Source organism: Triplophysa dalaica, chromosome 10, assembly GCF_015846415.1.
Source record: "Triplophysa dalaica isolate WHDGS20190420 chromosome 10, ASM1584641v1, whole genome shotgun sequence".
NCBI classification, from domain to species: domain Eukaryota; kingdom Metazoa; phylum Chordata; class Actinopteri; order Cypriniformes; family Nemacheilidae; genus Triplophysa; species Triplophysa dalaica.
In genome coordinates this window covers 6009834-6034129 of record NC_079551.1, presented here as the reverse complement: position 1 = coordinate 6034129, position 24296 = coordinate 6009834, and the positions used below count along the sequence as shown (strand labels likewise).

Below are 24296 nucleotides of genomic sequence, written 5' to 3'. Positions count from 1 at the left end.
AGTTTTGCTTTGAAATTGGCCTTGTTTTACCTTCTGGCTGAAATTTTCAGTCGAGTTCAGGTGTGCGGGTAATTATATTGAGCAATGTGCATCGGCCGGGAAGCCCGGGTTTCACAATATCGCCCGAATCAATACGCGTCTTTCTGGCCATCGATTTCAGGAAGAAATTAAAAACGTGATTCAGAAGGTAATTATTTAGGCCACGGCAGGAAGAGAGGACAACTGATTTTGATCACTTCTGGTGTCTGGGTGGGTCATTATCGCTGAACTCTGAGCTCCGGGTTCGATACGCTTCATTTATTTTCATTTCTGTTTTGCAGGTGTATGATTGCAGATGAGGTAAGAGGATCTTTCTTTTCTTGCACGTAATCTGATTCAGTTTCCAAGACGCTCTATAGACCCCTAAATTGGCCTTGTGTTGACAAAAAAAATGTCCTTTTTGGATCTGGATCATTCTTTGTATGCTAACTGGTTACAACTTCAATTGTATTGAAAAGAGTGTTTATTATGGGAACATTTTCTTCTCAAAAATATCAAACCCACCAATTGAGAACCACTGCGGTACTCTAAATGTCTCTTCCCTGACCGTTTTTCGTTCAGATGGGTTTGGGAAAGACGATCCAGGCCATTTCTGTGGCGTATATCTACAGACAGGAATGGCCGCTGTTGATCGTGGTGCCTTCGTCCTTGAAATACCCCTGGATTGAGGAGCTGGAGAAGTGGATTCCAGATCTGGACCCCAGAGACATCAACTTGGTGGAGAGCAAGACCGACACTATGTAGGACAGTAAAAATGACATTCATTTCTTTTTCATAGAGAAATTTATTCTGAAATAACTTTTTACATACTGTACTTAAAAACAGCAGATCGTACTATTGTATAGATGTTTAAAGTCCCTTTATATTTTTTTGTTATATTAGAGATTTCTTTTGATAATTGTAAATTCTTTAAAACTATGGAATCACAAATGTAAGCATGGGAATTATGCAAAACTATCCCAGACTATTTTTGGTAAGGTGCCTAAAATTTGTTAAAATTTAATACAGTTGATATATTGTCCAATAATCGCTATTGTTGTTAAAAAGCATTTTTTCGCACTATTGGCCTATAGTTTTAAAAACAGCCATCACCAGTTTGATGTTCAATATTAATAGTCATTATCCCAACATTCAGAAAGTTAAGAAATATTAATTGTATCTTCAGAATCCGAACAGGCATATATCATACAGAGTTATCGGTATCTGTGCATCTCTATTAAAAAATCTACCCATAATATACCATTTTATCATCCAGATTCTTGAAGTCCCACCCTGAAATGCTTTTTAAAAGTATTGGAGGACTTTCCATCTTTTCTGGGTTCCCTTTGGCTTTTTTCTGCATTTTTTACTTTTAGCACAATTACATTTTTCCCGTTCAGGCATCTTTTGTAGGCAGTGTACGATCTAAAGCATTAACGTCACAAAATCATCTGTTAAATGTTGTTTAAACATCTGTCTCTGAACATTATCCCTAACGTTTGTTATGCATCCCCAAAAGACTACAGACATTGGTTTCTTATTCATTCAGGTCCAGCGGACTAAACCTGAGGACGTCTGCCTTGGTGGCCGACAGATTTTTTTGTGTGTTGCTCAAAATGAAAGATTGATTCTTTCAGACTGTGTCTGAGTTTAATCATAGTGGCAAAATTGATTCATGAAATTTATGACCGAATATGACTTTGCGGATGCCTCAGGAAAAGTTAGGAAGAGATCTCTTGATTTATACATCTTTTTCACTCTGTGTGTCTTACTTTTATGAGGAACTTCGGAAAGTTATGAAAAACCCTGCTCGCAGACTTTAAGCCTGTAGAAATGCGTAAGAACGTGAAATCTGCGGCTACAAAATTACAAATTATTCCACAGACATATGGAATCAAATCAGGTGCCTGCGGGGATATTAAACAAATCCAAAAATTATCTCACCTTTTACAGCTAACAAATAATTCTTTGAAGCATCATCTTAGGATACAGAGAGAGTATGAGGGCGGCTTTATCACAGATGATGCTGGGATTGATTGTACAGCCCATGCAGTCATGGGGTCATGTTGGTTTTTTGCCTGTTATTGATGCTTCTAAAAAGAGGCTTTCAAATTGCTCTGTTTACCCTGAGAATTCGGGCAGAGGTTGAGTCGACCTGTAAAGTCGTTACCAAGGCAACGTCTGCCATCTAGCTTGATGAAGCCCTGTCAGCATGGTGAATGATATTTTACCTCTAATGGCTCATAGTGCAAAGAGGGAAGAAACATTTTCTTTAAGAGCACCACCAGTTTTTCATACAGTCTGCAAGATGATTTTTTTAAACAAATAAATATTAAAATCAACTATAGTATTTAGTAATGTAAATTTTAGGCATCATTATCTTCGTTGCAGTTTTCTGCTTGAACCATGTTTATTTACAGGAAAATAATATATATTTGACTTTTATTTAGTGGCAATTCAGTGGATAAGGAAAAGCACAACGATTGTTTAACTTTTTTCTTATTTATGTTACTTTTTTTTTAGTATGCATAGTATAAAGTAAATAAACAAAAAACAATAAAATATACAGTTAATATGGAAAATATAAAAATAATTATATGAGGATAAAATGGTTATGATGTAAATTGTAACTAAGAAAAAAAATATATATAAAAAATCTGTAGAAAATATTTGACTGCATTTTTATAATTGATAAAACTTGATTTTGTTTGATCAGATAGTAAAAAAGCATATATAGATATATATCTTTAACTTTTTTAACTTTGGTTTTCTAAAATTTCAGTTGACAAATATGTGTTGGAAATATTATGTAAAATGATATAAAATATGACTGGATTCTATTTATCAATATAATTGTACTTCTATAATCTCCCATTAATATGACTTGAGATTTGTAATAAAAATATTTTCAGTTTTAAAAGATAAAATTATAAACATTTCAGGATATAAATTTTTACACAATCAAAGAAACTAAATTAAAAAAAAAAAAAAAAACTTTTTTGTGCAGAATAAAATCAAGAGACATTAAGAAATTAAGAATCAAAGCATTTCCGTGTATGTAAGTTAAACAAACTGTTTTGCTAATTTTAATTGAATTTAAGTTTAAGTTTAACTTCGCACTCTGTTTTTTTTCCAGGAGCATCGGCACCAGTAAAATCACGATCCTGGGATACGGGCTGCTCACCACGGACGCACGCACCCTAGTGGAGGCCCTGAACAAGCAACGCTTCGCTGTCGTCCTAGTGGACGAATCCCACTACATGAAGTCCCGTAACGCGGCTCGCAGCAAAATACTGATGCCAATCATTCAGGACGCCAAGCGCGCCATCCTCCTAACCGGCACCCCCGCGCTGGGCAGACCAGAGGAGGTACGGAATCCTCCAAATCTGTTTGTCATTTGCTTTGATTTATTAAGCCATTTGGTAATATGCGCCGTGGTTTTGTTGGAGTGAAAACAGGAGGAGATTCTGTCATAAGCGGAAACATTTCTCACGCTACAGTCATCGCTCATGTCACGCAAAATTGCAAGCGTGATGATTTGATGAACTACAAGTTTTGATAAGTTTCTAGTGAATATGGTTGCGCGGTTATAAAAATCAATTATTTCGCTATTGTACAAACTGATTATTAAATTAGCGTTGCGTTTTGTTCCCGGATTAAGTTACATGGATAGTAGTTCACGTGTCTTGCGTAAGCTGACAAATGTGTCAAGCATCACTCTGGTCTAATGACTCGCGCGCAGGGAAATTAAATGAATCAATCAACCAAGAGATCATCTCAAGGTTTAGCGTTTAACGCTGCCGCCCGGCGATTTGACACAGGTGTCGTTTCCGCAGGTCACGGACGGACGGATTTCTCATCCTGTATCGGGTGCTTCTTTCACCTCGTTCTGTTTGCCTCGATATTACGTCGGCGTGGGTGTTTGTTTAACCCAGTGACCCCTAACTAGACGGCTGAATATCGATGCCATAGGGTGACGGGTAAAAATGAGGTGATTTTTAAATGATTTTAGAGCCGCGGCTCTGAATGAAAAGGCTGGCAGCTCTTTCACTCTCTCTCTGGTCTCAGAAGCACAGCGCTCATTTCTGCTGTTATTACTCTGTGCAAGCTACAAATATTATTGGTACACCTGGATCTCTCTCGCTTTCATTCACGGCCCCTCTCTTTCACTTGATCCATCTTTTCACTCGCATGTCACGATCTTTCAGGCAAATGCTGTCGTGTCGGTTTCAAACAGTTTTTGACAGGCTTTGATGCACAGATCACTTTTGATTCTGATAACAAAACAAGCAAAGGAACCTTGGGTTTGAATAGATGCATTTACGTTTTCAGGGATACGTATGGGTGGATGCGGGTGTTTAATATTTAATATGAAGTAATATGATTTTTGTGATAGTAAGTCGTCAAATGTTTGGTCAGCAGAATAATGTGTAAAAATACACCTTTCTGATAATTTCCCATAGGTAAAATTGGAAAGCGTGAGCTGAAATATATCGCGCAAACCTGCTCCTACTGTGCTGCACGAAGATATTTTGCGTAAATTGAAAATTCTGTCATCATTTACTCACGCATGTTTTTACAAACCTGTATGGCTTTCTGTCTTCTGCAGAACACAAATGAAGATATTCTGAAGAACGTTGGTAGCAAACCACTTTGCCTCCCATTGACTTCCATTGTAGGGACAGGAAACCACAGAGACATTTCTTCATATATCTTCTTTTGTGTTCCATAGAAGGAGTCACATACAGGTTTTATATGACAACACAAAAGAAGATATTTCGAAAAATGTTGGTAACCAAAAACCGTTGGTGTCCATTGATTTCTATTGTATCGACACAAAATCATTGGCGACCAACGGTTTTCTGTTACCAACATTCTTCAAAATATCTTCTTTTGGGTTTTGCAAATGAAAGGAAGTCATACAAGGAAAAGAGAGTGAATAAATTAAATAATTTTAGTTTTTGGGTGAACTATCCCATTAAACATGGCATATACTGTGACCGTGTCCTTTAAAAAAAATTCAAGGGATAGTTCTCCCAAAAATGGCAAGTCTGTCATCATTTACTCGCCCTCTTGACCTTTCAAATCTGTATTAAAATCTTTCTTTTACAAAACACAAAAGAAGATCTTTTTAAAGAACAGAAAAGCGTTGGTCCCCATTGACTTGCATTGGTTTTGTGTCCATACCACGGTAGTTAATGGGGAGCAATGTTTTTTGGTTACCAACATTCTTCTAAATATCTTCTTTTGTGTTATGCAGAAGAAAGTAAGTCATACCGGTTTAAAATGACAAGAGTCGAAATAATGATAGAATTTGAATTTTTCGGGTGAATTATCATCTTTAAGTAAATTTTGGTATACCTTAAGAGGTAATATTTTTGCTTTTAAACGGCAAATTAACTCAACAACACACGCAAATGCGTCCAGAGACGAGCCCCTCGTGTTTATCATAGAGTCCTCGTTGTTCTCTAGAGTGTGAAACTTGCTGCACTTTGGAAAGACTTCTTCATTCGTCAAGGTAATCTCCGTGTACCTTTTACAAATAATGTAATGTGCACTCGGAGACTTTCTCTTCAAGAAAGCACATTTGCATTTTATGAACTTAATACCTGTTTTAATCAGCGGTGTATTCACACAAACCTGCTGACTCTTTTCATTAAATTCCTTCCTGATTGCGCACGAGGCCCGGGTCACGTTATTAAAGCGCTCCTGTTTTTCATTTGTTGTTTCTTTTTGGAAGTTGCGAGTGTGGTTATTGTATAGCTGTGATGTTTAGTTGTACAGTACATTGTTTGATGTCTCTTTCTCTTTCTGACAGCTTTTCATGCAAGTCGACGCGCTGTATCCACGGAGGTTTGGAACCTGGAGCGACTATGGCAAAAAATACTGCAACGCACATTACAAGTAAAAATAACGCATCATATGGCAAATAAAAGTCATGTCATAACATTTGAGTCCCGTGTGGGTAAGACTCTTCCCAACATCAGAAAGGAGTTTTTGTTTTTCTGCTCTTATCAAATCCACAGACTTGAAACGACAGCAAACAACACCGAGCCTCCCAGCACAAATTAATCTGCCGATGCAAAATCTCGAAGCGCAATTCACCTTCTTAATGAAATCTTAAACGGCACAGGAAAGGTCTTATTACAAGTATAATATCAGCGCTCAAGATGAATCTGATGATGATGTGCGACACACAAAAACTGCTGCCAGGGTGCATGTGAACATCACTGTCGTCGAAATAAATAAATCCATTAAACAGAAGAAAAATATGCGTTGAATTACTGGTTAGTGTGTTTGGAGGAAAGAGAATGTCTTGAGTTTTGATATACAGCACACGTATGTTTGTTTGTCTCATGCAGGTATTTCGGGAAAAGGAGACAGTGGGACTGTCGCGGCGCGTCTCATCTGGACGAGCTACATCAGCGTCTGAGCGAGATTATGATCCGTAGAATGAAGAATCAGGTGCTGACGCAACTGCCCCCCAAAATACGCCAGCGAATTCCCTTTGACCTGCCCAAAGATGCTTCCAAGGTGCCATGTCTGTCTCGGTCTGTCTTTCTATCCGTCTATGTGTCTGTCTATCTCTCTATCTGTCTTTTGAGCTCTCTGTCTATTTGTCTGCCTGTCTTTTCATCCATCTGACATTCTATCCATCTGCCCGCCTGTCTATCTGTCTGTCTATCTATTCATCCATCTGCCTGTCTCTCTATCCATCTGTCTGTCTTTCTATCCATCTGTCTGTCCACCTGTCTCTCTGTCTGTCTATTCATCAATCTGACAGTCTATCTATCTGCCCACCTGTCTATCCATCCTTCTGTCTTTCTATCTCTCTGTCTATCCATTTGTCTATCTGTCTGTCTTTCTATCTAGCTGTCTATTTGTTCGTCTGTCTATTCATGCATCTGACAGTCTATCCGTCTGCCCACCTGTCTGTCCTTCTGTCTATCCGTCTATCTGTCTGTCTTTCTATCTCGCTGTCTATTTGTCTGTCTGTCTGTCTATTCATGCATCTGACAGTCAATCCGTTGCCCCCCTGTCTGTCCTTCTATTTGTCTGTCTGTCTATCCGACTATCTGTCTATCTTTCTATATGTCTGTCTTTCTATCTCAGTGTCTATTTGTCAATCTGAGAGTTTGCCATCTTCCCGCCTGTCTATCAATCTGTCTGTCTTTCTATCTCTCTGTCTATCCATCTGTCTATCTGTCTGCCCCCCTGTCTGTCCTTCTATCTGTCTGTCTGTCTATCCGACTATCTGTATATCTTTCTATATGTCTGTCTTTCTATCTCACTGTCTATTTGTCCATCTGAGAGTTTGCCATCTGCCCGCCTGCCTATCAATCTGTCTGTCTTTCTATCTCTCTGTCTATCCATCTGTCTATCTGCCTGTCTGTCTGTCTTTCTATCTCTCTATCTATCCATCTGTCTCTCTGACCATACATCCATCTGACAGTCTGTCTATATGTCTGTCTATTGTTCTCCCTGCCTCTCTCTCTCTCTCTCTCTCTCTCTCTCATTTATACTTTTCCTAATCACTTGTTCTGAGCTAAGAGAACAAAAGCAGTTAAATACAGTGATTTACCCCGGTACACCCGCCCAGTGCCTGTTGCTAGGCAATAGTATCCGATTAACACAAATTATCATTTCATCTCGCTTGTCTCTGATCACTCTCCTTTATTTCCACATCTATTTTTCTCTCCGGCATCCCAATGAGCCGCAAGCACATTATTCAGGGATCGCACGCTAGTAATCATCGCGTTCTGTTTTGAACTGGTGCGTTAGCGCCACTCGCTTTAAAATTGCCGCGTGGCCTAAAAAAATGTCAAGTCTCCCCTTTATTTTATTTTCACTTGGACTTTCAGCGGACTGGAGAGGTGTTGTTTGAAACTCCTTCTGTCCAGTTCAATCCCTTTACTCCTACTGATGTTATATTTTAACATATGCAATAAGATACTACTACCACCAATGTAGAAATATGAAAAAAGTTTACATTTTGATGCATTTTGTTTTTACGCAAATCACACTTCCTCAACTCCCACATTAAAGCACTGCAATATGCTCAATTTTGCATATTTTAAAATAGCCGGTATAATTACCGGGAATACATAATGTATATATTCAACATATAGGCCAGCCATAATTGCCATCTCTCTTTCCGTCTCCAGCGTTTCTTTTGTCTATATTTCTCTCCCCGAGTGTCTCTCAAAATAATGAGCGTGTGTGGGCAGAACTGCTTGTACAGCAAATTTTCTGTGTGTGTGTCAGATTTCAGACACACAAAGAGCACCTCACCTGCTGTAGGACTTCATAAATCATCTCCTGTCAACGTACGGCGCACACACACCCGGACACGCAGCCCATAACGGGTTTACACTCAGCGGTCCTGAGGACAGATGTTCAGCTCTCAACCTTAACCCAAATCTTGCCAGATCGCTTTTAAAATTAACGAAGCATGTTTTAACGAACAGTTGGTCAGAGCAAACACAGACCCCGGACACTCCGGCGGATATCGAATTTCTTTGCTAGCCTGCCAACGAGGCTGACCCTCGCTGCCGAATATAAACCTCTATTTTTACAAACACACCTAGTGTTTACTAATGTCTCACCAGACTGTTATCTACAACATTTATTATGCTAAAATCACAAAATAAAAGTAAATGTTCGAAACGTTTATAGTCATTTCAATAAAAACATATTTTCTGTATCGCTTTTCAGAATTTTGCATTGTTGCAAATAGGACTGCACAATATATTGAAACTAACCAAAAATATTGCAATGTGCACACGTGCAATATCGAAATGGTTTGTGATGACATCATTTTTTGTAAAAAAATATGTGAGAGGTGCATGTTGGGTATATCATTTTCAGTTTTTAATACAATATAAATAGATTTTACAAACTCAAATTGCATTATTTTTAATCAATTATTATTATTGCGTTTTACTTCAATATTGTGAAGTGTAATTTTGAAGAGTATTTACAGAAAACATATTTAAGCGAGTAGTTTCTTGTTATAATATTTATAATTCAGGTGATTGATGCTTTCTAAATATTTTTTGAATATACATTTTAATATAAATATATATTTATAATTAATTTGTTTATTTTATTTTGCTATATTATTATAATATATTTTATTTATGTTTTAGCTTAAGTATATTTTCAGTTAATAATTTACAACTTATTTCACTTTATTGCTGAGGCTATTTAGTTAATTTTTTCTAACAATATCTAGGGTGACTTTTACTTAAATTTACACAAATGTCTTGTTTTTAGTTTCGAAAGATTAATAACCTGCACATTTGTAGACAACAGCACATCGCTTGTACTACACAAAATTTCAAAGTACCATATGAATAAAATAGTATATAAATATGATAATCTTTCATTATTATACAATTTACATTTACTTTACAATCTTTCATTACAATACAATTTACATATATAACATAATAACATGCATATTACATACAAAATGTACCACATTTTTTGTACGTTTATTTATCCATACTTCGTTTCTTTCATATAATTTCTCACATTAGTTATATCTACCCAACTAAATCTAAATATCTTATATAACTAAAGTAAAAATGATGAAAAAACGTTTTCTCATTGAGCGTTTAAAAGAATAATATTTGCATGTGTATCTTTTCAAACGGTCCATTTCCTTCTGTCTTTCCTCCACTTCCTGTCATTTTGATGTCCAGAAGCCCGGCTGCTGCTCAGGAACGTTTGTGTGAGCGCAGGCAGAACAATATGCGGACTTGCTGCTTGTGTGTGTGTGTGTGTTCGTGTGTGTGATTTATAGCGCCGGCACCGTGTGTTTCCATCTTGCGCTTCTGCTGTCACTGTAGCGCTATAATTGGGCGGGTCACATGACCCGAGGAGTCGTTCTGCAACTTCAGGGAATAATGTCTCCGTTCCCCTCTCTCTCCGGTGCTCGCTTTCTCTCCTCCTAACCATCTTTCTTTTATTTACAGTTTTCCCTGCTTCTTTTTGCCAAACAGTGGAAAGTAGGACAGTTTATGATATCATTAATTGTGCTGGATCATCTCTCTCTTTCTCTCTCTCTCACAGGAAGCGAGTGCTAGTTTCGAGCAGTGGGAGAAGCTGATGAGTTCTCAGAGTGAGAATCAGTTTGTGGAGGTGATGAGTCTCATCACACACATGTATAAGCAGACGGCCATTGCCAAGGTATTGTGTGTATGTGAGCACAAATGTGTCAAATTGTGTCTTTTTCACACCAGTTCGAATCACATGCATAATTTTAATACGTCCATTAAATGGGACGCCGTGTACGTTCCTATAAAACCAAATGATTTGGGTTAGCTCCACCTCCTCCTTGTGAAGTTCGGTCCACACAGGGGCGAAATATTTAACAACGGATTTGCGAAACGCCGGATTCAGAATGTTTGCGGATGCCATCTGCAGCGAGTTTTTTCTCTAACGATGAGGGACAGCGTGATGTCTCCGCTAACGACCACCATGGCAACCGGCCCTTCTGTTCTCAACATCAAACACCGTGGCGTTGCCATGGGAACGAGCGCCGGGGGGGGCGGTCCGGCACGGCTGCGACCTTAAAACTGACCCTTTTTTATCGTCCGACATGTTTTCCTTTCATTTTCTTGTAGATCTCGGCGTTACAGAGTCTTAACAAGCTGTTTTTATGAGCTATACCCAGATGAGACCTGCCATTATGCCTCACCGATGCGAGCTGCGTTTGCAATGTGGTGTTCAGAACACCCATTTCGTTGTGAATATATGACCGTATAAATAACCAAAAGTATTTAAAAGTAATAAAAAAGGAATTACATTTCATTATTTATTTTTTATGCACTATTTTCCAGTTTTGGACTATTAAATACACACTGTAAAAAAATCCTTGTGTAACTATACATATTATTAAAAATGTATAATAATGTTATATTACATTTTATAAGAATATAGCTATTATTTATAAATATTATAAATATGTACTGTAAATATAACTATTTTTACATGACAGGAAAAACTGATCAATTAGAATTTGTATTATTTAATTTCAGTTTCGTTATTAAACACAACTTTATATTATAGTGTAAGGGGAACCATTTAACACCACAAAACGTCACAAAACCCCATTTGCTGACGTTTGTACTGCTGTTTTTCCACCATGATGACATCACTTCCTAGAGGATGGTGTCATTTATGTACCGCTTTACGCGATACAATGACAAATTTGAGTACACACTAATGATGTTTATTCCGGCAGGCTTTTTTGTCAGGACTATCTTGTAGGCCGCCGTTTGCTCTTCACACACTTACACATTTCTCATCCACCAGCAGTTTTGGCCGCTTTCTTGTGCGATTTGAGCTACAGACACTTTTTATCGTCCTACTAAGCACAGCGTGTGTCATGAATGAAGCCTTCCGCTGCGTGTGTACGTGTCTGTGTGTGTGTGTTTAACGGCGGGTGTGTATTAAACCTGGCTCCCTGTGAAAGCAGTGTGTGTCCCAGACCAGCCTCCCTTTGTGAGCGAGCGTGTGTTTTTAATTTGTCAGACCCGTGTGTTCTCGCACCCGCTGCTCTTGTCCTGTTGGCTCTTTCATTTATTGTTTGCCACTGAGATGATATTCTCTCTCTCTTTGTGTGTGTGTGTCTTTCTCGCTGTACGTCTCTCTCTTTCTCTCTGGGCAGAAATTGTGCCGTGTCAGGGATGGTGTCACTTTTTGAAATGTTTTTCTTTTTGCCATGTGAAAATGAGTGAACCGGAGCCACCGCACACATACACACACACTGAGAAGCTTTAGTGCTCCTTCACAGACGAGAGTTTTGGGCGCCAATTAGACGATATTAAAAAGGCAAAACTCTTCAATAATGAGAAACCGGAGCGGAGCTTTGAAACTCGGGGAAAAGAGGCCTGTCTGCCGGCTAATGACTTGATACACTGGTTCGTTTTAACAACTCTCCTAATCGTAACGGCTTTAGACGATGAAATTATCTCAAAGAATAGAGATGCAGAGGGATCTGATGTGTCTCTGAAGTGGAAGACTGGTTCCGATATGAATAAACTGAGTCACGCCCCGTAACATTTGGGGTTTTCTGGGTGGTTGTTCTTCAAATACAGTTTATAAAGTGGGATCTTTTTAGATATGAAGCAGTATATCTGCATAATACGCAGTATATATATCATAAATTTATAAATCATATAGTCTGATTTATCTGACGCACATGCCTGGTCCAATGTTTATTTCTGGTCTGTGTTTGCTGAGAACAATTTACTCCATATTTACTTTAAATTCATTTAAATTGATATTTTACTGTATGTTAATTGTGTTAAAGTAAATTAAAACTACTCAACAGTTATTGATTCTTTGTGGAAGTTAAGTTTGGGCCACATAAAGTTTGGTTGGTTGGTTTTTGACGCTGATACCATATATATATATATTATGTATGTATTACACATTACAAATTTTGGGCAATAAATGTCAATGGAATACGTACAGGTGTACACACACACACACACACATATATATATATATATATATATATAGAGAGAGAAAAAGAGAGAGAGAGAGAGAGAGAGAGAGAGAGAGAGAGTCGATATATGTGCATGTTTTGTAACTTTCTTATTGTAACTATAGGAATTATGTTGAGAGATATTCAATGTTCGTATATATTAAGTTCTATTTATTTATATTATAGACCACTTCGTACGATGTAAACATTGGTCAGAAGTAACTTCCGTTTCAAGTTTTCATTTATTTGTATTATTATTTAAATCCCACATATGTAATTAAATCTTAAAGGTTATGTATGTATATCTTACATTTGTGTTGTGTTAAAAAACTAAACAGAAAGTTGTTCTGGACCAGCGTTGTTGACGTCATCCAAAGTGGTCTATAATAATAATAAAGTCATCAAAATGGAATAAAACAATTGTAACTATAGGAATAAAAACGTAAACACACTTTGCCTCGAATTTGCAAAATCCTACTCTTTATCATCTTTTAAGGTCTCTTGTCAAACAGTATTGAAGAAATGTCTATTGTGGGATCTTATTAGCTGCTTTTTCTTTTTTCTCTGGTCCAAGTCATCCATTAAAAAATATATTTTTTGTAAAATTGTAGTTTAGTCAAATTAAGTACAATTGTATTTTTGTCTACAAAGCAGTTTCATACATTGAAACAGTGTTTCAAACTTTTTAACGCTATTGTATTAGACCGCATTGGTTTCAATTGTGGCTGATCCGGTCAGATTTAACGCCGGGCCTATCCGACATGATTTGTGATTTTTGCCCCATTAGTTCATGCTGTACTTCACGGACGGCCATTAGCGCTCTGACATAATTTATGCGTCCTTTTTCCAGGCTGGGGCGGTGAAAGACTACATAAAGATGATGTTGGAGACGGAGGAGGTGAAGTTTCTCGTCTTCGCTCATCATCTCAGCATGCTGCAGGCGTGTACCGAAGCTGTCATCGAAGCCAAGGTGTGTGTGTTTGAGAGAGAGAGGGGGCCATCGCCGAGACTTTCGTGAAAGTATGTCAGCACCTCCACACTGTTCATTAAATCAGCCGGTAGCAAAGCCTGTCACACCGCTGTCCCAACACACATACACGCGCTGACCCAATCAGAGAGAACGTCTGTGGTTTTTGTGTGAGTGGAATGAGAGATAAGGTGGTTGTGTGTGTGTGTGAGAGGAAAAACAGCATAAAAGGGCTTGACAGTGTTAAAGATAGAGTGAGAGAGAGCGGGAGGGGTTGATTCCCCGGGTAGGGTTCATTCTCTACTTCAACAGATTCCTGCAGCGGGCCACCAGTTCTTTCTTACAATGGAAGAATGGGGCCTTTTTGGACTCACAGTTTTGCTGTCAATCAAGTGTTTGTGTTTATACAAACCATTAGTTTAAATCGTCCGTTTTTAGATAAAACAGTCCTCCTTGATCACACACATGATCGCTCACACACATCTTTGAGACGTCTGTGTGATGTCAGCATTTACATCAGCAAGACGTGTATTTTCTATTTGTTTGCTCATCTGCAATACGTCTCTGTGATATCTCCTGTCAGATGCCATATAGATACCTAGAAGATGTCTGTAAGATGTTTATTATTTCGATTAAATTATAGGAAGTGAGTAAGAATGTTCTTAGGTGCGATTCTCAAACATTTCTGAAGTTCTCAAATATTTTCTGAAGCCCATCTTAACTTTTTTTCGTGAGAATTATTACGTTGTCAATGTTTACACTCACCTGCTTGTGTGGTAACTGTATATATTAGCTTGGGATGTGTTTAAAGGCATTTACGATCGCATGGCTAAAATGTTAGCATTAGTAAGCGTTACAAAATTATATTTAGCCTATTAGAAATGCTTTTTGTGTATAACTACGCTGCAATAATAGTCCTGTCCGTTTCAAGTCGCTTTGTCCCAGAATAAATGTAAAAAGCACTCCCTTTTTAATGATGAAAGCTGAAGTACGGGTGCTATACCTTATCATTATTATATCAATATAAAATTGATGGCAAGTAAACGTCCAAATTATGATTCTGGGTTCAATACACGTCACATGTAAAACAACCAAATACATGATTTATAGGAGATTTAAGACAACCGTTAGGCTTCATTTTAAGATGATATTCACAACCGCTTTTGTTTTGAGAATTTGGATTCTTCTTAAATTTTCCTGCAATCAATTTTGACAAAAAATGTCCAGCCCCCGACGTACAGGTGCTATCTGGGCCTCAAATGTAGTTTGGCCGTCTTAAAGGGGCAGTTGAAAAGTCTCGGATCATTAATTCATACTCCTGTCATTGCGAACCTGTATGACGTTCTTTTTTCTACAGAAAACGAAAGAAGATATTTTGAAGAATGTTGGTAACCAAACAACACTGACGCTCATTGACTTCCATTGTATGGACACAAAACCACTGGAAGTTTCTCAAAATATCTTCTTTTGTGTTCTGCGGATGAAAGAGACGAATACAGGTTTTAAGGGTGAAGAAAGGTTGAGCGAATTTTTATTTATGTGTGAACTGTCCCTTTAAGATGAATTCGCAAATTGGTCCGAAGCTGCTTTTCAAGCTATGCAAGACGAAGATCATTCTCAGGAAATGAACACTTTTGCATATCTTCTGAGCCAAAATATACATTCGCATCCATTAATCTCACCCACACCCGACAAATCCGTCATAAACTTTTGAGTTTTTCCCGAGACTTGTGGGTCACATAACTACAAAACTTGTATCACATCACTTGACAAATCCAGAGCTGTTGATTCATCTCTCACCACAATCCTGCAATCTATCTTCTCGTCTCCGTTCGCACAGCGCCACGCTGAAAACGCTTTGCACCCTAAAGAGCCTGGTTGGTTGCCGACACGCTACCTTCACAGATGTCTCACTGTTTTAATGAGGGCTTGTTTTGTCAATTTCCTCTCTATCTGCTCCCTCATTCCCCTCTCGGTTCTTCTCTCGCTTTCTTTTTCATTGCTCTCTGGCCAGACGTTTGATCCTGGAGACTGTGAAAATGTTCTCCTGCTTTTTCTCCATCCTGTCGTTAATTGCTGCTTACGAATCTCGCCAAGGAGGGGGGCTGGGGCCTCGCGCCGGCAGGTGCGATCGCGAGCAAACACTGCCGTTCTCGCACCTGTCACGCTCCTCGCACCCCCCAGCGAGAGATGGAAAAGAGTTAAGGGGGAAGCTAAAATTAAAACGGGTGAGAAAAGTTTTGAAGTTCTGAGGGGAGGCGATGGAAAGAGAGGTGTTGCACGCCGGTTCACCTGTGTGTTGAAGCTGTCAGACGATGGCGGGGAGATGATGATGCTCGCTATGTACACGCTTCCAGATATCGCGGCACACACATGCTAAAACTGTGAAGCAGACATTGGATGTGTCATGTTGTTGTATGATTTTACCAGCGCGTATGCAAAATGAACAACCTGCCTGATACAAAAGAAGATATTTTGAAGAACGTTGTAACCAAACCACGTCGAACCACATTGACTTCCATGGTGAGGACACAAAACGGACATTTCTCAAAATATCTTCTTTCGTTTTTCACAGAAGTCATATACAGGTTTGGAATGTCATGAAGGTGTATAAATGACTGAACTTTTATTTTTGGCTGACCTCAACCTTTTTTGTTTTATTTTGTGTTGTCTGGCTGGGTCACTATGTGACTTTGTCTTCTCTCTTTCCCATGTGCCCTACAGGCTGGTTATATCCGTATCGATGGCAGCGTTCCATCGGCTGAGAGGATCCAACTTGTCCATCGCTTTCAGAATGAACCAAGCACACGTGTGGCCATATTGAGCATACAGGCGGCCGGTCAGGTGCTCAACCTCATAAACATCAAACCACATTTCATTATACCCAACACAACAAATCATTAAATTATGATTTGGGTCACTCACGAAACCACTGAAACACGGCAGATTTTTATTATAAAACATAATTCCGATTCGGCAACACAAAAAATGATCATAATAAAGATAATCGTGTTCTATACCTTGGACAAAGCATAATTTTAACATAGGAATGAATTATGTATTTTATTGCTTTTTCGGCTGAAATTCTCAAAGCCATAATGCATACCGATTTGATGAGTGGATTATATCTTGTAATTTAAACATTTGGAAAAAATAATTGGAAGTTCTCAAATGACCATTAAATTCATGTATATTACGATTTGGGTCATTCTAACGAAACCCCTGAAACATCATGACAGTCAAGGTTTTAAATTTTTTTTTTATTCTGTCATCATTTACTCACCATCAGAGTGTTCCAAACCTGTATTAATTTCTTTGTCCGTCGAACACAAAGGAAGGTATTTGGAAGAATGTCAGCAACCATACAGATCTCATCCCCCATTTACTCCCATAGTTCGAAAAAGAAATCCCATTGCAGTCAATGGGGGATGTGATCCGTTTGGTTACTGACATTCTTTCTAATATCTTCCTTTGTGTCTAGCAGAACACTGAAATTTGTACAGGTTTGGAACAATCTCATCTAAATGATGAGATAATTTTCATTTTTAGATTAACTATACTTTTAACACAATTTGTTAACACTAAAGAATGATCAACATAAACATAAACCTGTTCTCTACATTGGTCAAAGCATCATTATGATATGGGAATAAATTATTTATGCATTTTATTGCTTTTTCTGCTGAAATTCTCATTGTCGTTACGCGTCCCAAAGTGCATTATATGTTGTAATTTAAACAGAGTAAAATTCAAATATTCTGGAAAAAACAATTTGATGTTCTCGAATGACAAAAAATTGACAGAATATTAATGTATTATAAAAATGAAGACATGGCGGAAACGTGTCCATGACTCATATTCTCATCCTCAATTTTCCAGTTAATTGCTTAATATTCACTTTTTTTTCATTCTCATAACCAAGACGGTGTAGTTTTCTGCATTTAAAAAATGTAAAATTTTCCATTCAAATGTACTCTATTTATGTCTTAATGTGTATGGTAAATAAAAACTTGCTAAGGCATCATGGCTTTACTTTTTTAGCAAAAATGAAATGGGATTGACTGTTTTAAATGGTTACGGTAATGAAAAGTTCAAAATTGTGTTAAAATGTCAATAAGTTTTGAAATGAATGGTTGTAAAAATGTCTTACATTAAGAATAAAAGAGTAAAACTTTTACATTGCCAAACCACAGAAACATTAAATGATTTTCATACACATACACCTAGTTAAAGAATCTAGTTATACATATATGAACAGAAAAATAAAAGCGCTGAAGAAGTTTTCTGCTATTCTTTAGGGTCTGACACTCACAGCCGCCTCTCATGTGGTCTTCGCTGAGCTCTACTGGAACCCTGGACACATCAAACAGGCGGAGGACCGCGCGCACCGTATTGGACAAACGGCCACCGTACACATCCACTACCTGATCGCTAAAGGAACTTTTGACACCGTCATGTGGGCAATGCTGAACAGAAAGGTACATCTGTCGTCTCCTCACCTCAAATCAGAAATCCCGTTTTACCTTTAAAGGAGTGTAAACATGTGCAAGGCTAATGTAGTCCAACATTTTTTTCTCAATAGAAAAGGGTTTCAGCGTTCACAAAATGAAATGGATTGACATGCAAACAGCGTCAGCTATTTCCGATCCGTCTGGCACGATGAATTTAAACTCTTTCACTGTGAATTTATAAGCAGTTTTACAGGCCTCCGTTTTTGAATTGGTGGACACATCATAAGGTTTTTTTTGTAAAATAATCTATATATATTGCATTAGCGAAGTTGTGCGAGACCTCATTTCACCCGTTCTGAAATAACAGGGAGCGGCAGCACAATATTCAAGTTCTGCGATTTAAAATAAGGACTCAGCTGTTCGCAACTTATGCCATATTGCTTTCACATGTCAAGATTTTTTCAAATGATATCGGACAGGAAACCGTAACAGCAAGCGCTCTGAACGGCAAGAAGGAGTATTTGAAAGCCGAGGAGGGAGACGGGGAGAAATGGGACTTTCTGAACTTTGCACGGGCGTGGACGCCGAGCGAGGCTACGACGGGAGATGCTGAAGATGACAAGGACCCCGTTTTCTTTTCTCACGTAAGTAGAAGTTTCACAAATTATAGGAATAAGAAGACTGGGCCTACAGACAACTAGGAAGCAATTGAGTTGCATCACTTTTGCATCTGATATTTAAACCAACCTGCTATCAAATTTACCTGTAGATTAAAGCAAGTTTCAACACTTCTCAACGTTTTCTGGCGCTTGTTTCTCCTCCACAGTTCGAAAGGGACAAACAGCACGACATCCGCACGTTTTTTTCCCCCTCTGGCAATCAAGAAAAGAAACGCAAAAGAACCGTGCAACAGTCTTCCGACAGCCCTCCCCCTGCTTTGTTAATGGAAGGGGCGGAGCCTAAACTGACCCCGGAGATCAAGAATTCCATTTCAAACGATGGGGAGGACTTTTCCCCCCAGGTGAAGCGTTATAAGCAGGTGAGCCCCTTGTCGCGGCACAAGGGTAAGAAAAGCCCCCTGTCGCCTTTGTTCGCCCCCCGCAGGCTCTCCGCGGGACTGCAGGCGGCGCGACACAATCAGAAGTGGAAGTGTGTGGCTTGCACCTTCTCCAACAGTGGACTGTTGCTACGCTGCGAGATGTGCGAGACCCCGCGAAACTTACAGCAAGGTGATGTCAGAAAGCACATTTGCCCATTACATGATATGTTTACGTAACGTCTTTTGTTTGTCTGCTTTGTTTTTTTCACTTGAGAAATGTTTGTACAAATCTAACTCCAATTCATAGCTCAGGAGATTTAATGACATCCTTAGGTTCACACTTTTTTAATATAGTTTCAGATATTTCTCGTAAAATTGCTTAGACAAACAAATGTTAAAAATATATTATCAACTTATAAATGTTAAAAGGTTAAAAAACTAAGATAAATGTGCAGTTTCTCTCTGTCTTTTGAGAGCTTGTGTGCGCAATGAAAGCAAAAAAGTGATCCTTTTGAATCAACACGTTTCCTTTATTTGTTCCACAACTTAGAAATCTTAAATATTGAACCATTTCATGGATCACACTAGCGTTTCTTTGTTTACATTTTTCAAACCCGTAAAACTTTCTTTTATTGGCATGTTAAAACTGAGATTTCATATCCCAGATTTTCAAATGCGGTCTCAGGCTTTTGGACCCCTCCGTGTTTGATGGGTTTTATAAAAGAACATTTGATCCTTTGCAAAATCACGTCAAAACCTCCTTCCCCCGTGTCATCTCCTTCCAGAAGTTCCACAAGAAAGGAGAACGAAAGACGGGCAGGAACGGCGTGAAGAAACAAGAAGGCGTGCACGCCGAACGACAGAAATAGATCGCATTGAAAATGAGTCATTATCACGGCCACAGTCAGGCGGAATGGATTTTGTCACCTGTCAAATCAAGAATGCCGCTTTCATTCAGCATCACCGCTGGAAAACTTTGTGAAATCTTCGCGAGCTTTTGTTTTCGCCATCAAATCCAATGCCATCGATCAGAGCGTCAATCCGTCCCGACAACAGGCTGGTGATGTAAAATCAAACACGACGATATAAGCGCACACCAGGCCAGCTGTTGTTGTCTTATCCGCGTGTTTATTTCCCTCCTCTGATGTGTTGAAACCCAACCATTTTTTCTATAAAGCATTAGATTATCCAAAAATGAACATTCTGCCATTATATACTTGCCCTTGTATCGTTCCAGTATTGGCAATAACCGTGATATTAATAGATGTGACTATTGATATTGATTAAATTGACAAAAAATAATTAATAAATAAAACTAAATTAAGACGAATTTGAGTGATAGCATTTTATTTATATGTTTTTAATTCAAAAGATATTTCAATAAATGTGTTATTGTGATATTTCCTCACAATAACCGTGTGGTAAAATTTGGATATTGTGAACGCCCATTCCAAATCCTTTACCGTAAATTTCCGTTGTAACATTTTTCTAAATATTTTGTGTGTTCTGCATATCAAACTGGTTTAGAAAGACTTGAGGGTAAGCAGTGGCTGAATTTTCATTTTTGGGTACGCTGGCCCTTTAAATTCTCTATGAAACCTAAAAACTCGTGAAAGGTTGCAATCACTGTCACAACTCATAACGTTAAAACAATGTCGTCTGGGTGATTTCTTGCTAAATTAGTCACGGCCTTAAAGTTTCCTACATGTTAAAAAAACACGATCTAACACCTATCTCTTTCTCGCACATATTTTCACATTTACCTCGCTGTTTGTTAACTCAGTCGCGAGTAATATCCTCTTTCTGCTCTCTCTTACTTACGATACGACGTTGCTGTTAAAAAACACAGCCGCACAGATCAGGCACGACACCAACATCATACACTGCAGTTCCACAATTTGCTTCATGTGTACGTGCCCGATTTACCTGTTACATCTTGTCAGCTCCTAAAGACACATGCACGCACTGATCATATTGAAAGGCTGTGATTTAGAAACGTCTGCCACGGTACGCCACATTCCCAGATTTCACTGCCGATCGGTTTGCTGAGAAACATCAGGTATCTTTTAGACACAAAATCAGACGCTGGGGAAGGACGTTGATCCAAATGCGGGTGTTCGAATTCTCCCCGTATAATTTCATCTTTTGAATTTCTTCCATAATACAACTTTTCTTTTTTTTGGAGATTGTAACTCTAGGCTTCTACCACAATATCTTCACGTACACAGGTCTCTAAATTATGTTTTATCTATTATTTTAATGTTTCTCCAATGTGTGTATTTTTCCTTTTTATGGTTATAAAATTGTATCCGTTTGTATTTCGATAAACATTTATTGCTTTTTGGTTCTTTTAAAATTACAGCCGAACGTTTACAAGAGCTGGGTGTTTAATCCGGTGACCCTCGACTTTCACACATCCGTGGCCGTGAATGTGTTACCTAAACATATACAAAACAATAAAAAAAACTATAAAACAAATAGCTGCAGTAACTTTTTGGGAGGTTCAAAATAAACAAAAATCTGTTATTGAGCAAGTACATAAAAAATAAGTGTCTACCTTTTCCTTGCCTTACACACGATTCACAATGTTATCTTATAATTATGATTTATAATCTTTCAAAAGCAATGTACGCATTTTCAATGCGTATAAATTAATACGTATCGTAACCTGCGATTTTATGTTTCAAACTGTCAGACACAAGTTACACATTGTAGCTTTTATGTCCACTGTACATTTTATTTGCATTTTTCCGAAAACTCTCGTAATGCCTCAGTTTAGATCTTCCGCAGAGCTATTAGCTATTTACAGTGTTCACTCCTTTCTTCACTTTATTTCCCCCGATTGAAATCGGCTTTTGAGCCGTCCACGCCGGACTGTGGCAGATCTGCAGCCACGAAGGTGGCGCGGCGGGCCACTTTAGACAGTGATGAGGGTTCAGATGCGCAGCGGGAGATGTTTTTAGCCGCTGTCTGGCTTTCTTTCGGCGAGGCCGCTCGTTAAGAGACAGCACAGCAGTGGCGCTTTCATTCGCCTTCTCACAAATTCAGCTGACATTTCAGAAGATCCATACGAGACCTTTCAGAGAAAGAGAGGGTTTGAGAACGCGAGGAAGAAAGGGTAACGCAAAGCAAGAAGGGGTGGTGTGAAACCGAGGAGAGGTGAAACGCAAGCGAACGAGAGGTGTGGAAATTCATTAGTGGCCCCCGTCAGCTGGAAGCGAGAACGCCGCAATTATCAAACTCGTCCTCGCACATCCTAACAAATCTCGGCCCTCCAATTTCGCCTGACGCAGTCAAACTTCGCCATTATGGTCGAAGTCCCCCGTCACGTTCTGACAATCGCCTCCCCGCAGGGAGACAGCGAGACTACAGATACGAGACAGATAATGCATTTGAACGGCGTGAGGAGGATGCTGTAGAAGACGGAAGGGTACGAGGGTGGCTTGTAAACATGCATTGTGCTTTTTTTTGTCGTGTCCCGTGGCGCCATATGGCAGGGATGTGAATCTGTTGGTTTGAGGGAAGGAAATCAGTCAAACGCAAAACAGACAGCATCTGTTCTTTTCCCAGCATGCTCGGCTTTAACAGCGTCGCTCGTGTTGATACCTTTGTATAGGACGGATGGGGGAATTAGGGGTATCACCCTGTCTATATGCGAACCCCTAACGAAGGTCCCAATTAACGAAAATACCTTCAGTGTCTTATGAATCAATCAATCGAAACGTCAACACACATGTGACCGCTGTGTCATTTACGAGACTCATTCCTCTCTCTCCTTTAGCTCCCGGTTCGCCTTCCTCATTATCGGCCTCCTCGTTGATGGACAGAACCTGCAACTCTGACGCAGACAGCGAACGTGGGCCGGCTGCCCCCAGCACCCCACAAACTCCACATGCACGGCCGAGCCAGCCGACCAATCAGGATGGGATAGAAATGAGCACCCATACGTCTCAAGAAACGCAAGAGGGGGTTGACAAGCCCAACCCGGGAACACACACCAGTGGTGATCCAGGTCTGAACACAGCACCTACTCACACACTTGTTTGTGTCCTCTTTATTACTTCAAGGGTCTTAAAGGGACAGTACACCTAAAATTAAAAATCTTACAAGTCGCACCGTCATGTTGCTCCAAATCTATATAACTTATTTTTTTTAGTTAGGAGAACAAGCTTTGCTTTAACACTTGAATGGTGATCATGTTTTTGTTACTCGGCAAAAGTTCACGTGTATGTCATATGTATGTAAAGTTCAAATGTATGTCACAAGCCATAAAAAATAATGTAAAAAAAATATATATATATTTTAAACACGTTTGATTGATCCTAATTACAATAACATAGACGTATATGGTTAGCATACGTCATACATGGTTCATATATGACATTTGCCTCACTAAATACAATTTTTGAAAAGGTAAGTGTTCGAATTTGTGTCAAAAATTCATTGTAAAATAAAGATATTTAAAATAAAACGTATGATCTTGAATAAATCGGATCAAAAAATAATTGAAAACACCCGAATACCACACAAGGGTTAAATAAACGTGTCTGTCATAGTTTTTTCAACAACAGCGAAATGTAATTTAAAATCAAATTTAACGTAATTCACTGAAATTGTAATTCGTAGTACTTTTTTTTAACGTCTCCTGATAAATCAAACTTGTCATGTTGCAATTAGTTATGAATCGCGCCAGATTTATGTTGTTTAAAGGTTCTGTGAACGACCATATATGATCGTTGTATTAAGGTGACGCGGTTCCCCATTGTAACAAAAAAAGAAAAGAAAAATCGCACGACATGAAGCCAAGTATATAATAAACTGTTCTTTTAAGAAGATTAACCTTACGTGACAAAAATAAGCACGTAGGAACGATTTCACAATAACGTCATTGCGGCTAATAGCGCATACTGGTGAAATATGGATAATAGCGGGCTGCAGTTAAATCTTATAAAAAGTGCAATTTTCAAGACACGCTGGGTTTGTCTTAACTTTACGACACTACTCACACACACCTCTGGCCTCTCGCCGGTGTACACATAATGGCTCTCTAATAATATAGTGTGATTGGTCAGCCCAGCGACGGCTCTGCTATTTCAGACAGCACTTGGGTTCTGGTAACTAAGCCTCATGGGGTTTCTGTACAGAAAACCTGACCCAAATTAATACACAGCAGCTGTGGGGAGCAAATTCTGGATGCAAAATTTGGAGAACAGCGGGATCGTTTCAGGTCACATCGAACCTGAATTTCAGCCTTCGTTAGCGTCGTTAGAGGGATTTTGTGCTCTGTACTACCTGACCTTTATCATCCGCCGGTACACTCTG

The 24296-nt window shown here is 38.9% G+C and overlaps 1 protein-coding gene across 2 annotated transcripts in view; it reads left to right on the top strand.

The window, feature by feature from the left end:
* zranb3 (zinc finger, RAN-binding domain containing 3) overlaps positions 1 to 24296 on the top strand; it is a 43546-nt gene that overhangs the window by 10503 nt on the left and 8747 nt on the right. The window contains exons 3-14 of one of the 2 annotated variants that reach the window (XM_056759703.1): positions 321 to 339; positions 601 to 779; positions 3155 to 3386; positions 5837 to 5922; positions 6381 to 6483; positions 10096 to 10212; positions 13368 to 13487; positions 16209 to 16328; positions 17783 to 17962; positions 18415 to 18579; positions 18762 to 19164; positions 22756 to 22986. In XM_056759703.1, coding sequence (XP_056615681.1) covers positions 321 to 339; positions 601 to 779; positions 3155 to 3386; positions 5837 to 5922; positions 6381 to 6483; positions 10096 to 10212; positions 13368 to 13487; positions 16209 to 16328; positions 17783 to 17962; positions 18415 to 18579; positions 18762 to 19164; positions 22756 to 22986 — 1955 coding nt within the window. Of the gene's footprint in view, positions 1 to 320; positions 340 to 600; positions 780 to 3154; positions 3387 to 5836; positions 5923 to 6380; positions 6553 to 10095; positions 10213 to 13367; positions 13488 to 16208; positions 16329 to 17782; positions 17963 to 18414; positions 18580 to 18761; positions 19165 to 22755; positions 22987 to 24296 lie in introns of both variants that reach the window. The other variant, XM_056759702.1, reaches the window with a different exon arrangement.